Source organism: Crotalus tigris, unplaced genomic scaffold (genome assembly GCF_016545835.1).
Source record: "Crotalus tigris isolate CLP2741 ecotype Arizona unplaced genomic scaffold, ASM1654583v1 scf7180000017658.5313226, whole genome shotgun sequence".
Lineage (NCBI taxonomy): Eukaryota > Metazoa > Chordata > Lepidosauria > Squamata > Viperidae > Crotalus > Crotalus tigris.
The window spans coordinates 2,410,378-2,425,932 of record NW_024096545.1 but is presented as its reverse complement, the minus strand read 5'-3'; the positions used below and the strand labels follow the sequence as shown (position 1 = coordinate 2,425,932).

At 37.4% G+C, this 15,555-nt stretch overlaps 1 protein-coding gene across 4 annotated transcripts in view; it reads right to left on the bottom strand.

The window, feature by feature from the left end:
- Positions 1-15,555, bottom strand: part of FARP1 (FERM, ARH/RhoGEF and pleckstrin domain protein 1) — a 180,583-nt gene that overhangs the window by 54,039 nt on the left and 110,989 nt on the right. For 3 of the 4 annotated variants that reach the window (XM_039335736.1, XM_039335739.1, XM_039335737.1), the window contains 8 exons: positions 15,341-15,438; positions 13,288-13,402; positions 12,634-12,781; positions 12,278-12,373; positions 9,970-10,133; positions 7,999-8,067; positions 6,958-7,033; positions 2,742-2,982 (listed from right to left, as the gene is read on the bottom strand). In XM_039335736.1, coding sequence (XP_039191670.1) covers positions 2,742-2,982; positions 6,958-7,033; positions 7,999-8,067; positions 9,970-10,133; positions 12,278-12,373; positions 12,634-12,781; positions 13,288-13,402; positions 15,341-15,438 — 1,007 coding nt within the window. The remainder of the gene's footprint in view (positions 1-2,741; positions 2,983-6,957; positions 7,034-7,998; positions 8,068-9,969; positions 10,134-12,277; positions 12,374-12,633; positions 12,782-13,287; positions 13,403-15,340; positions 15,439-15,555) is intronic. The other variant, XM_039335738.1, reaches the window with a different exon arrangement.

Below are 15,555 nucleotides of genomic sequence, written 5' to 3'. Positions count from 1 at the left end.
TTTTCAGTTTCCAGCCGGCCTGCATAACTACAGAGATAATTTTGCTTACAAGATATCAATTTTTCTTATGTTAGCTGAAACAGATATAAACTGAAATCCAAAAAGAGATTGGTGAATTTTGGAGAAGGCTAATTTAGTGCAAAAAGTTGCTTCTCGTAAGAAGAGTTAAATCATTATCACATTTGGCATCTATATACTGAATTTAATCCAAATATTTATACAGATTTACTATTTCTTTTTTGAAGGCTTCAGAAATAGTTACCAACATTTCCTGGGGCTGTTCTATAAATCCAGGAAGCCATTAAAGCTCTGCTTTTAAAACAATTCTGAGACTATATAGAATCAACTACATGCAGCAAAAATCTGCTAATTCCATTTCTTATTTCTGATGCTTTTCTTTCAGTGTTACCCACAAAAACACATTTCATAACAATGCTAAAGACAAGTAATAAACATTTCATTTTGCCAGGGCATAAATTTTTATATCAAGGAAGTTCCTCTAAATGCAAAAATTCAGTTAAAATGCTGCTCATTTAATGAACTCCTCAATGTTTATACTCCCTCTTCCAGTATTTGTTAAATCATTAAATGTGATTTGAAATAATATTTTATGCCTTGACAAATATGTAAGCATGCAAACCATTATGCTGACTAGACATAGGATAGAGACTGTATTATTTTTCTCTTGAAAAAGTTGTATTACATATATATAGCATGTATACAGAAGTTGTACACATATGGTTCATATCGTTCCTCACTCAGCTGAGAATATATGTGTGAAAATTAGTTCCATGTTTTTAACTCCCATCTGAATGGCTTAACTATTGTTGAGAATTTTGCAGAATCAATTGTGCCGAGTTTAATTTTGTAACAAAATTCTAGAGTTCTAAAATTCTTCTAGAAACCATGAGGCTTTTCAAATAATTGCTCCAGGGTTTCATTTTTAAAATCCCAGTTTTTTGTCTTTTCTGTTACTTCAGTATATCCAAACAGAAATGTTAGATGTTTAAAATAAAAACCTGACATTTGTAATACTTCAAATATGTCTGATATATAATGTTAATGGATAATACAATGCATTAGTTCTTATAAAGATGCATAATCAAACTTTGTAAAAAGTATTTGCTTAAATATCAAATTTCTTTCATTTTGACTGCAGTATAAAACTTGAAATAGAGGCACTGAACAGTAAGCTCCCCTCAGTACGAGAGAAATATATATTTATATATTATGCTGTTTCAAAAACAGCAATGGCTGCAGCCCTAAACACATCTACTCAGGGATAAATCCTAATGAGAAAAGTGGTAAGTTATTTCTAAATAAGAACCAACATTACTGATTTGCAAGTCATCTCTTTCTGTTTATCCTGCTTAGACTTCATTAAGTGCACCATTTATAGCAACAGAGTCCTTTTTCTTAATGAAAAATCTACTGCCAAGATTAGCTTCTCTTTCAAAAACAAATAAAGAATATGCCACCATTATATTTTATTGTAAATCACTTTAAACTACCATATCAAATTCTTCATCTATCATCTCATTAATATCATTCTAAATGTTAAAAGTCAATGTTTTTTTCTTGATAATTAAATATCAGCAGGCATCCTCTTATAACTTGGACAATTCCCAGTTAAAGTTCATATAGTTAGTCTCTTATTGAGACAGAATATAAGCTGTAAATGCTAAGCTGTGGAAAGCTACTCCAACAGTGATTTGACTGGATATTCCTTAGCCTCTTCTTAGACTTAAGAAAGACTGTCCAAGAATCTCAACAACTGAAGACATGAGCACCCTCTTCATCATCTTCAGCTTCTCCACTTAACTGAACACTGCTAGAAAGATATTTATTTCTAGATCCTAGAGTTGAATTCAGCACTATGGGATTACTAAATACAAGAGGCTGTGTGAGAGGATTAACCATTTCTGAATCAGAGTCACTAGACTCTGTTCCACTGCTTGTAGACCCTTCCGTCATTTGTATAGTAGACATACCCCTGGCATACAAGGATTGCATGATGGGACTTTGTTTTGATGGTGCAGTTGCTGGCATACCATTTGCCATACTTTTCCCTTCTAAGGGGACCATTTTAACCATTTGCCTTTTACAAAACCTCTCTGCTGTATATTCTTGAGCTGGAGTTGAAGATCCTTGGCTCAAAATAAATGGATCTGTTTCAGATTTGTTACAAGCATTCTTACATCTTTGCAATGGGGGTCTTTGCAAAACTGGGGAAAACCTGGTATAATTATGGTAGCTAAAAGTATGTCCATCATTATTTTTCCTCTTCGCCCTACATTCTTCAGAGATTTGAGTACCTGGACTACCAATACTCATGAGGGGACTTGATCTTTTGCTGCTCGAATGCAAGGGAGTAGTCAGTGGACTACGGATATCTGGGCCATTAAACATTTCTTCAACCAGTGTACTATGCTGTGGGAATCTGAGATTCTCACCAGGAGAAAAGGAGATATTACCAGAGGTGTTATCACTGTAGTCTTCCATGACCTTGTAGAATGCCTTTATAGGGAAGGCAGAGGATTCCTTGTACCTATTTTTAATATGATTTTCACCCCTACAATCAACATAAACTCCACTGGTCAAATCACCCTCATAATTGTCATTTGTTTGGGAATGTGACTGACTCATTTGCCCTCTGAGGAGATCGTACTCGCTATCTACATCACTGCAGTCAATAAAAGGTATTGATGTGCTACTGCCATGAGTAGCTCTGGATGCAGGACCTGTGCTTGGCTGCTGTGTCTGAGATCTGCTGAGCTGTGACCTGTCCTTTACGACCTCCTCTTCCTCCTCCATTGTTGCCATTGTAGTACCATTTATCCCCTGGCCTTCCTTAGGGCTTTTTTTCTGGGAAGGAATTGTGTGTGGTCCACCATCTTCCACTGAAATATTTAATTCCTTTCCCTGTTGGCAGCTTTCCACAACCAGGGAATCAGCACCATCTCCATAGGTAAAACTAGAACTCTGGAAAGAGAAAGGAAGAAATGTGATACAAGAGGCAATAAATTATCATTAATCTTTATAGCAACTGTTTTACAAATTCAACATAAATAAGACTCTCTTCAGTATAAGAAACTCTTTATTTTCACCTGCCCCCCATTAAAACCACCTTGGATATTACATCTAGGGCAGGGGTGTCAAACTTGCAACGTCACATGACGTGTCGCAATGTATTGTGACTTTTTTGCCATTGCCGGCAATGGGGTAAGGCGCGGTTTCGCTATGATCCGGTCTATGGGCGGGCAGTTTGACACCTCTGATCTAGGGTGTTCATTCTCTAGTCTTTCTTTCTGTAATATCTTAGTCCTTTCCATAAAATACTGGAAGAAAATAGCTTTAACTCTTACCAAATTATATCGAAATATGCAGATTAAATAAATCTCATGTAATTTACTACTGCAATATGAAGGTATATATATATATATATATATATATATATATATATATATATATATATATATATATGCGGGTGTTTGTATGTAGGTCTTTGGTTATTCGGGTTTTCTCCCGCGTCAAATTGGAAGTGTCTTGGCGATGTTTCGATGAAATCTCATTCGTCATCTTCAGGCTGGTGCTTTCGGCTTTGTGCTTCTAGGACAGCGGTTCTCAACCTTTGTGTGACGGCGACCCCCGTCATACGGACGTGGCGCGCATGTGCGGCACGGAGCGCATGTGCGGCGGCGCCCCATGCGCGGTGCGCATGCGTGGCGGCGGCCCATGAGTGACGCTGCCCCCATGCGCAGTGCGCATGCGTGGCACCGCCCCCGTGTGCAGGGCGCATGCGCGGCGCCCCCCATGAGCAGCGTGCATGCACGGCGCCGCCCCCTGAGGGGGAAAAATGGCGGATTGTGTTGTTTGGCGACCCCCGTAAAATGGTCGTTCGACCCCAAATGGGGTCGCGACCCATAGGTTGACAACCGCTGTTCTAGGAGCAATGTGTGATTGTAGCTGTTTTTTCCTTTTAACTGCCAGTGGGGGTATGACCTGATTGGGTGAGAGCTTGGCTGTGTTCTGATTGGGTGGAGGTGTGTTCTGATTGGTTAGGAGCTTGGCTGTGCTCTGATTGGATGGGGGGTTGGCTGTGCTCTGATTGGATGGGGGAGTGTTCTGTTTGGGTGGGGGCTTTGTTGTGCTCAGGTTAGTCTGAGTTGCAGGGGGATTTGAGATAGTGAGCTGCATTGCTGTTGTTTGGCTTCACTGATTCTGTCTGTGTTTGGATTTTAGTGGGGGTTTCTTTTTGGATTAGTTTGGTAATCTTATTTCTTTGGAATCCCAGACATAGAACAAGAAAACGGCAAAGCCCTCCTCCCATACATAAAAGGCACCACAGACAGAATCAGCAAGATCCTCAACAAACACAACATCAAGACAGCATTCTGCACAAACAGAAAAATATCCACCATCCCAAGAAACCCCAAAGACAAAATTGAGTTAAAAAATCAAGGAGTTTATGAAATCCCATGCACTGCTTGTCCCACCACATACATCGGACAAACCAACAGAAGAATAAGTGCACGCACTGAAGAACATAAGAACTCAGTCAAAAAAGAGGAACCAACTTCTTCCCTGGTCCAACACCTTAAAGCCACAGGACATGAAATTGACTTTAAAAGACCAGAACTATCGCCAAAACTGAACACTTTAATAACAGAATAATCAGAGAAGACATTGAGATAGAAAAACGCCCACACAGCATGAATAAACGAGATGATACCTCCTGCCTACCAGCCATTTGGAAACCCGTCCTTAGTGACAAACGAGTCCCTAACACAAAGAATGACACCAGACCCACACTCACGAAAACCACACAGGATGTCACCACCACACATCCACGCAAAAAGCAAACCCAAACCCACACCGATGATGAAGCACGACCACAAACCAGAAGCCAGACCACAGCTGCATCATTAGCCACTTTAAACCACTCCAATCCATACATGAAGCAAACTGACACCCACCATGAAGATGAGGCATGACCACGAACGCGAAGCCAAACAACAGCAATGCAGCTCACCATCTCACCTCCCCCTGCAACTCAGACTAACCTGAGCACAACAAAGCCCCCACCCAAACAGAACACTCCCCCAGCCAATCAGAGCACAGCCAACCCCCCATCCAATCAGAGCACAGCCAAGCTCCTAACCAATCAGAACACACCTCCACCCAATCAGAACACAGCCAAGCTCTCACCCAATCAGTTCATACCCCCACTGGCAGTTAAAAGGAAGAAACAGCTACGATCACACATTGCTCCTAGAAGCACGAAGCCGAAGACACCAGCCTGAAGATGACGAATGAGACATCGTCGAAACGTCGCCAAGACACTTCCAATTTGACGTGGGAGAAAACCCGAATAACCAAAGACCTACACACACACACACACACACACACACACACAGAGAGAGAGAGAGAGAGAGAGAGAGAGAGAGAGAGAGAGAGAGAGAGAGAGAGAGAGAGAGAGATTTCTTTTTGCTGACAAGAGTTAAAGATTTAAGTGGGAGACTAGTATAGCTATTTCGGACTCATTTGTCCTCATCAGCTAGCCACACCCTTTATGGGATTCGAACCAGGGCAGTCTACATGATAGGCAGTGTATTAACCACCAGGTCACCAGCTCTCCTCCTCTCTTTGTCAGTTGAGTCAAGGGAGTATACAGAAAGCTTTTCAGACAGACCGGTCTGATGCCAAGGTGCAATCAATCAGACCGGTCTATCTGAAAAACTTTCTTTTACTCTGAGGACGCTGGCAGGGGACCAGCGAAAGTTAAGTTGTTTCTTTTAACATTGTAAATAGTTGTTTTTATTGTTTTTAAATATCTTTTTATCAATAAACATCTGGTTTATACCTCTCCCAGAGATTGAAGGCTGTGTTATTGAACAAATATGCCCAGGATTCACATTTTTAACAATGGTTTTATATTAATCCAGACAGAAGCAACAGGTCTCATTGCAGCATGAATGAGTGAATGCAATCTCACACACATCCTGTTTGTGGGCTTTAGGGGTAAGCTTTGGATCAAGCAAGGACCAAACCAGAAAACAGATGACGATAACTGAAAACACTGACAGAAAATTCCAATACAGCAAATGACTCAATCTATCCCAGTTCAAATGAAACCCTTTCATGAAACTGCCAAAAGCAATACCATAACAAAAAAAACCTGCTTCCATAAAATTGCATGGCACAGAAAAGAATGAACTGGGGTTGGGAGTAGGAGAAGGAAAGGGAAAGGAAGGATTTAAGAGGACGAGATTCAGGGATCATTTGTTCTGTTTTAAAAGTGAGTGAATCTTGAGCTCACACTCCTATTATTTGCCTCGGTCGCAATGACTTAAGAAGAGCTGGATAGAGAAGTAAAAAATAAGTGTGTTTCACTTAAAGTATCTCATCATTGTTGCTTAGTCTCTGAGCACTGGCATATCCTCTTATTAGTGAACAGATTTGACATACTTTCTCTTTCGTTTAATTTGTCATCATTGCTTATTCTTGACGTTTTTATTATCTTTTTGATCTATTCTTTCCCCAACATCCATTTCCAAGCATTTACATTACTTTGTACACAATGTTTCAACTGTATTTATTTAGACCTCATTTGTTTAAATAATTCTTCAAGATTGATTTTGGTCAACTTCCTTTGGGAATGTGTCTACATCTCCTCTTCTTTGTCCTTACAAACAATGCCACACACCCCTGTTAGACCTCCCAGATTTGTGTGAATTTGCTAAATACTCAGTTTCAGTATTTTTATTGGTAAAGCTCTTGTTGAAGTTAAATCTTTTCTGTCTGCTTGCATTTTCCATTTATTCAACAGCATTCCAACCAGAGGGATGTATACTGTTCTTTCAAGCAATTTATTTGCACTCCTTAAATAACAGTACACAACAAAGAACAAAACAGCATTTGGATTTTTAGTTAGCAAAAGCATGAAAAATAACTGACTTGTTTTGGCACCACAGAAAGTTGCTCTGTAGATTTTGGAGTCAGACTTCTAACAGAATGGATCTTGCTGTGTTTTCTGTGGAGAGAAAAAGAACAACTGAAGCAGGGACAAAAGCCTTGAGCTTTTGGAAGAAAGGCGGACTATAAAATTAACCAATAAAATTAATTGAAAATTAAAAATGTTTGCACCCAACTCCTCAATTTCCTTAACTCTTGTAGTAATTATGGAAAACAAAAACCTCAAATAAACATATTGCTTTTGGGGTGTGTATATGGGGTGTGTCATTATGGTGACATATACATACTTCACTAACATATTACAAAAACTTAAGAAAAGGAGGACCTCTGATTCCAAAATCTGACTCAGAATGTAAAACCTGTTGTTAAAATCAAGATTTAACTCATCACGTTACAGAGGTCTTTGGAAATAGATTTGGCAACGGCCAAAACCCACTCTACTATTGTCTAACATTTCACTACTAGTAGTTAAATTGATTTTTTTAAAGCAGAAAAACATTAAACATTAGTAACAGTATAATCCAAAGAGTGTTTTGGAACATCTGTCATCAGAGCTACCTTCTTTGGACAGAAAACCTCTTCTGCTCTTAGCGTAATTCTCTGCCAGCCAAGTCAGAGGTCTCCCAGCGGAAGCACTATGCTTGCTAAAAGTTTCAGAAGAGGTGATTCTAATAAAAAGATAACATGCAGGAGCTGGCAAGTTGGAACTATTTACTCAAACAAAGGGGACAAAGAGCAATACAATTAGTCACTGAACAAATATTCTCAGAGTCAAAATACCACTATTTCTGCTAGAGGAGCAAGTAGCTAAAGGCTTCTGGATGGGGAAAAATATGCAATGCTTTGCTTTTCCTGCATTCATGGTTGCTTTTCTTTCAGCAAATGTGCAACCAACTTTTATCCCAACTGCTTCTAGCTATCATGTGGCTAACTAAGAAAAATCCTGAACAAGAGAAAGATCTTTAAAAAAAATGATATATCATCATCATCATCACTGTCATCATCATCAAAAGTATCTCAAACCTTTCAAATTGCACTTTTTTATGTCCTCCTTCTTTAACATAGTCAAGGACTTGCTTCTGAGTACGGCCACTAAGGGGAAGGAAGGAAGGAAGGAGAGAGAAAGGGAAGGAGGGAGAGAAAGAAACAATTATAAAAATGGAAAATTAATAACTAATAACATTATTTTTGGGGTTTATTCCTATATGTTCTTATCGCATTTTGTTTTCTTATGGGCAGTAGCTGATGTTAGAAAAAATATTGGATGAAAAGTGCAGTATGCATTGTTATCATCCTAATTGTGGCTCTGAAAATAACCTCTGTGCTGTTAAGTCAACTACTCTAAAAACAATATTAGAAAGTCTACTGGTTTTATGAACTTTAAGAGGCTCAGATATTAATTATATTATTTGTAGGCACTGGCAACAACTGAGTGCCTTAATGTTAAATGCAATCCTTTGGTTAGATCCCCAGGGAGCTCAAAAACTTTCTAAGGAGATGGAGAAAACAAAAACCAAATATTGCAAAAAATATTGAGATTGGTAACAGTACTATATATTGTAAATTCCAGTAGTTTTACAATTATTTTGTTTTTTTACATTTATTATTCTGCAAATTATCCCAAGAAAAGGGTTGCACATCTACTAGTATCCAGGTGATGGCGAGATGGGACAAAGATGGAATGTGCATCATGATATTAGTACAAATGTTACAACTTGCATTCTTACATCAAACTTCATTATGCAGGCACATAATTACCATATTTCTGTGATAACATCATGATGTAACACATATGCTCACATATAAATCCATTTATGGATAAACTGACCCTCAAATTGTTTAACCAAAATACCATGAAAAATGCAATCACCTATGGATAAGCTCATCATATTTTTTTCCCATGGTACTTTGAGGGTCTGCTTAGTCATGGATGGGCTTACATGCAAATATATATGGAGTGTACAAGTATTTATGAAAGGTATTACCATATATACTCATGAATAAACCAAATCCAATTGGGGGTCTATTTTGGCTCCTAAAATTCTCGATTTATCCTTGAGTATATACAATATACCTATTTAACAAGCACTTGTTCAGAAACCATTTAAATGTACAATGGCATCAAACAAGTGATACATACAATGGTCCTTGAAGTTCTGGCCATCAGAACTTCCTGTGGTCACATGGCTGCCAGTTGTGATGTTCTTTGCTGACTCCCTATAACAGTGGTTCTCAACCTTTTTAATGCCGCGACCCCCAAGCGGTCGTAGGTCGAGGACTACTCAAGCGGTCTTAAGTCGAGGACTACTCAACTGGTGCAGCACTGTTTGCAGAATGGGACTTTTGGCGGGCTCAGCAGGGCAGAGACAGCCTGGACAATTCCTATTGGCTTTTGAAAGCCAATAGAATTAGACTCTATTCAAGAGAGTCTATTCTATTGGCTTTCAAAAGCCAATAGAATAAAAGGGAGTAGCACAGCTAAGGAAAAGGGGGAAAAAATGGCGGACTGCGTTGTTTGGTGACCCCCGTGAAATGTTCGTTCGACCCCAAATGGTGTCCCGACGCACAGGTTGAGAACCACTGCCCTATAAGCAAAGTCAATGGGGAAGCAAATGGCGACCACATGACATCCTCATTTACTCACAATGTGGGATTTGCTTAACAATGGCAACTGGAAGCTCTGGAATTGTCATTGCTAAGTGGGGCAGCCATGTGATGTTGTGTTTTATAAAAGTGTCACTTAGTGATGGAAATTCCAGTCGCTATTGCCATTGTGGTTTCATTTTGCTCTGGAAAACCTCTGAAATAGTTTATGAATCTGATAACCTGTAGCAGTCCTAGTAGATTTAAGTCAAATTGGGAAAAAGTTAGTTTGAATATTAAAATTTAACATAGGTTGTTGGGAAAGAGCATTATATTTGAATCAACCCATTCTCTCTCAAAAGGAATGAACAAACTATTTCATGATTATGGTAATGAAAAACAAAATCCTACCTGAACCTAAAAGATGAACCTCTGGTAAAAAGAACAGGTTTAGGTTTGGGTTTGGGTTCCTCAAACAGCCTGAAGAAGGCATGGTGTTCTACACAAATTTTCCAAAATGCCTTGCACAAATCCCGACTAGCCATTAGAAATTCCAATGTGTCCTGGAAGTTACTCTGAAAAATAATTAAACTAGGTTTAGTATTGGAAAAAGAAAAGGAATAAAAACATATCAAAGAGAGAGAGGGTTTTTTTTTTCTTTTGAAATAAGCATTTTCTCTTTGGCTGTCTAGTGTACTTGAAGATGTAATATATTTTGTCTGCAATGAAGATGAAAACCTTTATAATTATGTGTCATGAGACTGATTCTTTGGATCTATGCTTGTTTTCCTCCTAAGTGTAGATAGCGTCCAGACAAGACCCAGATGAAATAATATATTATTCCTGTTATTCTTTTGGGTGAAAAGCAGAATAGACAGGAATTTTCTTGACATGTGAATTTTAAAGGAATATTTTGTGCAAAGTCCAACAATGTTAACATGACCACTTTCATTTCTTTAAAGCAATGCTTTGTAAGTTTAATTACTGGCTAACGTCATCTTCCCCTGATGCAGTTTTGCAGAAGTGTGAAGACATTACTACTTTTTTTTGTCAATTCTAAATTGTTCTACCTCAACTTCTTTTGTTAGATTCTCCCAAAATCCCAGCAGCAATAAAGAACTATGTTGCATCTATATGTTTGGCCTTGTGTTTATGTGTGTTGTGTATTTCATTTATTGTAGTTTTTTTAAAGACTGATGCCTAGCTTTATTTTGTTCATATTTTTTTCTTTCATTTTTAAGGCCATGCTTGTTTCTTGGGAGGAAGACAAGGAATATTCCTGTTAGGTGCCTGGGATTAGTTGTATGTGATTGTGTAGCTAATGTATTTCTGTAGTTGCTTTGTTGTGAGTTTTTGTGGCATAGGTTTTTTCCACCTGTGAGATGATTGCTAATGGAATGGAGTAGAATAGAGTAGAACAGAAGAGAAGAGAATAGGATAGGATAGAATAGAAAAACAGAATTGGAAGGGACCTTGTAGGTCATCTAGTCCAACCCCTGCCCAAGCAGGAGTCCCTACATCATTTCTGACAGATGGCAGTCCAGTTTCTTCTTGAAAGCCTCCAGTGATGAAGCACCCACAACATCTGAAGGCAGTCTGTTCCATTGGTTGATTGTTCTTACTGCCAGGAAATTTCTCCTTATTTCCAGGTTGAATCTTGCCTTGATCAGTTTCCATCTGTTATTCCTTGTCTGGCCTTCAGGTGCTTTGGAAAATAGGTTGACTCCCTCCTCTCTGTGACAGCCCCTCAAATATTGGAACACTGCTAACATGTCTCCCCTGGTCCTTCTCTTCACTAGAGTAGCCATGCCTAGTTCCTGTAACCATTCTTCTTATGTTTTAGCCTCCAGTCCCTTAATCATCCTTGTTGCTCTTCTCTGCACTCTCTCCAGAATCTCAACGTCTTTTTTATAGTGTGGAGATCAAAATTGGTTACAGAATTCTAGGTGTGGCTTTATAGAGTGGTATTAGTACTTCACATGATCTTGATTGAACCCTCTGTTAATGCAACTTAGGATTGTACTGGCTTTTGTTCTGTGTTGTGCTTATTCTGAAGGACAATCACATTTTTAAAAATTTATTTTATTTATTTATTTATGAGACTTATATACCGCTTTAAGTGCAAGCACTCTCTAAGCAGTGTACACCAGTAAGCAATGTATATATATATATTTACATTGCCCCCAACAATCTGGGTCCCCATTTTACCTACCCCGGAAGGATGGAAGGCTGAGTCAACCTTGAGCCGGTGAGATTTGAACCGCTGACCTGCTGAACACAGTCAGCTAAAGTGGCCTGCAGTACTGCACTCTAACTGCTGCGCCACCTCGGCTCAGGTGGTTGTGTGTTGCTTTGCTTGTGTATTTTTCTGCACTATTAACAATTTCTCACCTGTGAAATAGCCATTCTATTGTCCTTTATGAGAAAAATATATGCTTTGCAATTGGGACTCAGATTGTTATTTCTGCCCTGTGCTCGAGAGTGAACTGGACATGGGCATAATGAGCGTTGCCAGGGTGAAATAGCAGTTGGAAGGCAGAAAGTTGACCTGGAAAACAGTGCCTTTTTAAGTTACTCTTGCCTTGCACCTTTGTGATTTGGAGAGAAACGTGGGGCACAGAAATATGCCAGGAATAAATGAGGAGTTAATTTAAAGAAGTAATGAAAAGTATCCTAAATTACTAAAATCCCCAGAGGGTCTGCCCTTTTAGAGACTTACATTTACATCTGGCCGTAGTTTAATAAGAAAACGCTTCCTCTTAAAGCTGAGTTTCCGAACTTTAGACCAGTTGAATGCATTTATCTTCGTATAACCCTAATAATGATACATAATGAAGTAAAATAAGGTATTTGATAATCAGTTTGCATTACTGTCCCATATCAAACAAAAAATAAATAAAAAATCCCCTTGTAGATGGCTATTGGATCTTGTTAACCATGCCAAATTAACAAAGACATGGCTTATCTTACTTCTACCACAAATTTTACCAGTGATTTATGATCTGGAGAAATAGTCACAACAACCCAACCTTTGTTGTTTGCAATTTGGATTGCAAAATAGAACCACTTACGAACCTGAAACACCAGAATGCCTGTATGAGCCACTCCTAGATTGATCTTCGTTCCTTCTCTGTCCTTAGCTGGATGCAACCGCATTCCATACATTTCCAAACGACGGGCAATTTCAAGCAGCTGGAAATCGGACTCTGCTGGTGTCTGACCACTGAAGGAGTTATAATGCATTTCACAAGGTTAAATGAAAGTAGTTTTGAAGAACCTGGCTTTCCAAGGAAATACTGTTTCCGCCTCAAACAAACTCTGTTATTCATTGTAAGACAGAAATTAACTTTATAAGTCATATTGTCTAGTACAATATCCACTAGAATATACCATTTAACAGAGCGGAGAGTTTCATATATAAGAGCAATAAACCAGAAGCATAATCACCTTGTCTTCCCGCTCTTCTGCAAAGCAACCTAATGCTTCTTCCAAATTTGAAAGATATTGATTTCTAATTTTAAAAAAGGTTCTTCATCAATAATGCAAATATTTTGTATTAATCTCCCTACTTGATATATCATCATATCCAGATCGCCTCCTCCTTTTATATTTCTCAGACTTATTTTATAATTAAAATAAAAATATCCTTTATATATTTTCCACTGTATTAAGCATATCATTGGCATTCCAACATCATGCAATAGTCATGCTTAAGTACAATGTACTTACATATGATTATGATGAAATTCCATTATTTTGTCTTCTAAAGCTTCTTGTTGAGGTATATATTTGTTTTTTGCTAAGTGTTCATGATCAATGGTTTCATCAAAATCCCCAATTTCAGCTAAAGGAAAAAAATACTCAGTGAATAAAAATCTAAATTTGGAGAGGAGACTTCCACTGGAAGATATAAATCATCCTGATTCTATGAACTTTAGCAATATATTGTAGTTTGTTCAACAGGTAGTCCCTCCAGAGTGTTCAATTTTTATTTTCAATTTTTATTTTACATTTTCAATGTATTTTTCATGTGAAGGTGTGAAAACACATAGATAAAATACTGGGCAACTGCAGTTGTCATGAATTTAGGAAATAAAAAAAAAATCTACACCTTGTTTCAAATGGACACGGACAAACACACACACATCCAAACATACACATACACCATAACCATCATAATGCCCCAAGTCCTTCTGATTTCTTACAACATTTAGAGTTTCAGTGGATATCATCAGATATGATTAAGACACATCTTGAAGATTTCCATTTGAAACTCTTAATGTAAATACTAGCTATCAGTGGTTAATCTGTTATCTTAGACTTAGACACTTAAGACACCACACAAGGCTTGATTCAATGTAAACCAACAATTATTATAAAGGGAAATCTTTTGGGAAATTCACGTCATTATGGATTGGTAAGCTTACAAACAATACAGAAATTTAAATAGACAATGTTTTCTACATAAAAAAGAATATAATTTGATTATGTGTTTATGGAAATCATATGCTGTCAGATATTTAAATCCTCTTTGTTCATTGACAAAATTATCACAAGTATATAGGATTTTTTAAGAATGGTACTGTGTTATGTACTTGAGAAATATCATTTTAATTTGCATGTGTAACTAATAAATATATCAGATAGGTATAATAGATAAAATATATCATAGATAAAATATATCAATAAATATGATACCAGACAGGTATAATAGGTAAACTCTTCTTGCCAACCAGAACCACTTTTTGAAAGCCAATTCTGAAAAGCAAGATTACTTTCTAAAATATCCAAAATCTTGAGTTTCAGATCACTTAGATGACTAGACCTTCGTCCTTTACATTTTCAGTGAAACTGAAGAATTACTGGTTCTTTTGTAGGAGGATTTTGATTTCCAGCACCTCATGTAGTTTATTTTTCACTTTGTTTCATTAATCCCAATAGAATTGATCTCCAAAGTTTTAAAATTGTTAGAAAAGGAAGATGGATCTCCATGTGTCAATTCAAAGCTCTTCATGGATTGGGATACTTGGAATATGGAGATAGAAGACTTGGAAAATGAAATCACAGAGTTTTCTTCAGCATACTATTTCAGCATGTCATCTATTGTTATGGGCTTCAAAAAAATTACATACATATACAGTAGCTGTGCTGATTCTATTTGTAGCAGCCATCTGATCTACATTCAGATAATGAAATTAATCTAAAATTCTATACAACAGATTTTTTGCCAGGAATACTGAAATGTTTTTTATTTGATTATTTCCAGTAGCTCCTGTTTGGTCTTACACTTGCACATCTAAATGCAAAGCAACTAATCTTTAAGACCACTTTAGAGAGAAGAATGAAACATTTTTTTTTCAAAATATAAGCGAGCACCCATAAGAAAAAGCTGGGATTTGGCTAAGGTAGTTATACATTCCCCCATTGTTATTTTGCATTCTATTTTTAAAGATTGAGTATAGTCTCACTTTTACAGCTTCAGCCCTTAATGTTATGGAGATAAAGTCAGTGATTTTAGAAGGTCAACAAATGTAACTCTGAAAATAAACAAGGAAACAGTTTATTAGAAATTTTTCCCTCTAAACATAGACATTGCGGAACTACCACTGTACAAATATTTTAGGTAAATATTGCATAGTATCTGAGATACAAGAATACAGGAAAGAAAAAAAATAAACTTCTGGGAACAGCTTTATTTTCAGATTTGTAGTCTATAGAAAATGTTGCCTAATATCACACTGTTCAAAATGCAGAAGGTAAAAGATGAAAAAGCTTTACTTACACTGTACAATATGTGATATTAAAAGAGCAGCACTAGTGTCATTACAGGTTAGTCTTCCTTGTGCTAAATCCTGTTTAACTTGCAATGCAAATAAGTACCTGAAAAGGCACGTAAAAAAGAAAATATTACTAATGCTTTTAAGGAGTGTTCATAAAATCAAAATGTTTACACATCCCTTACTAACAAGTTTATTTAGGATGAACAACCTGTCCATA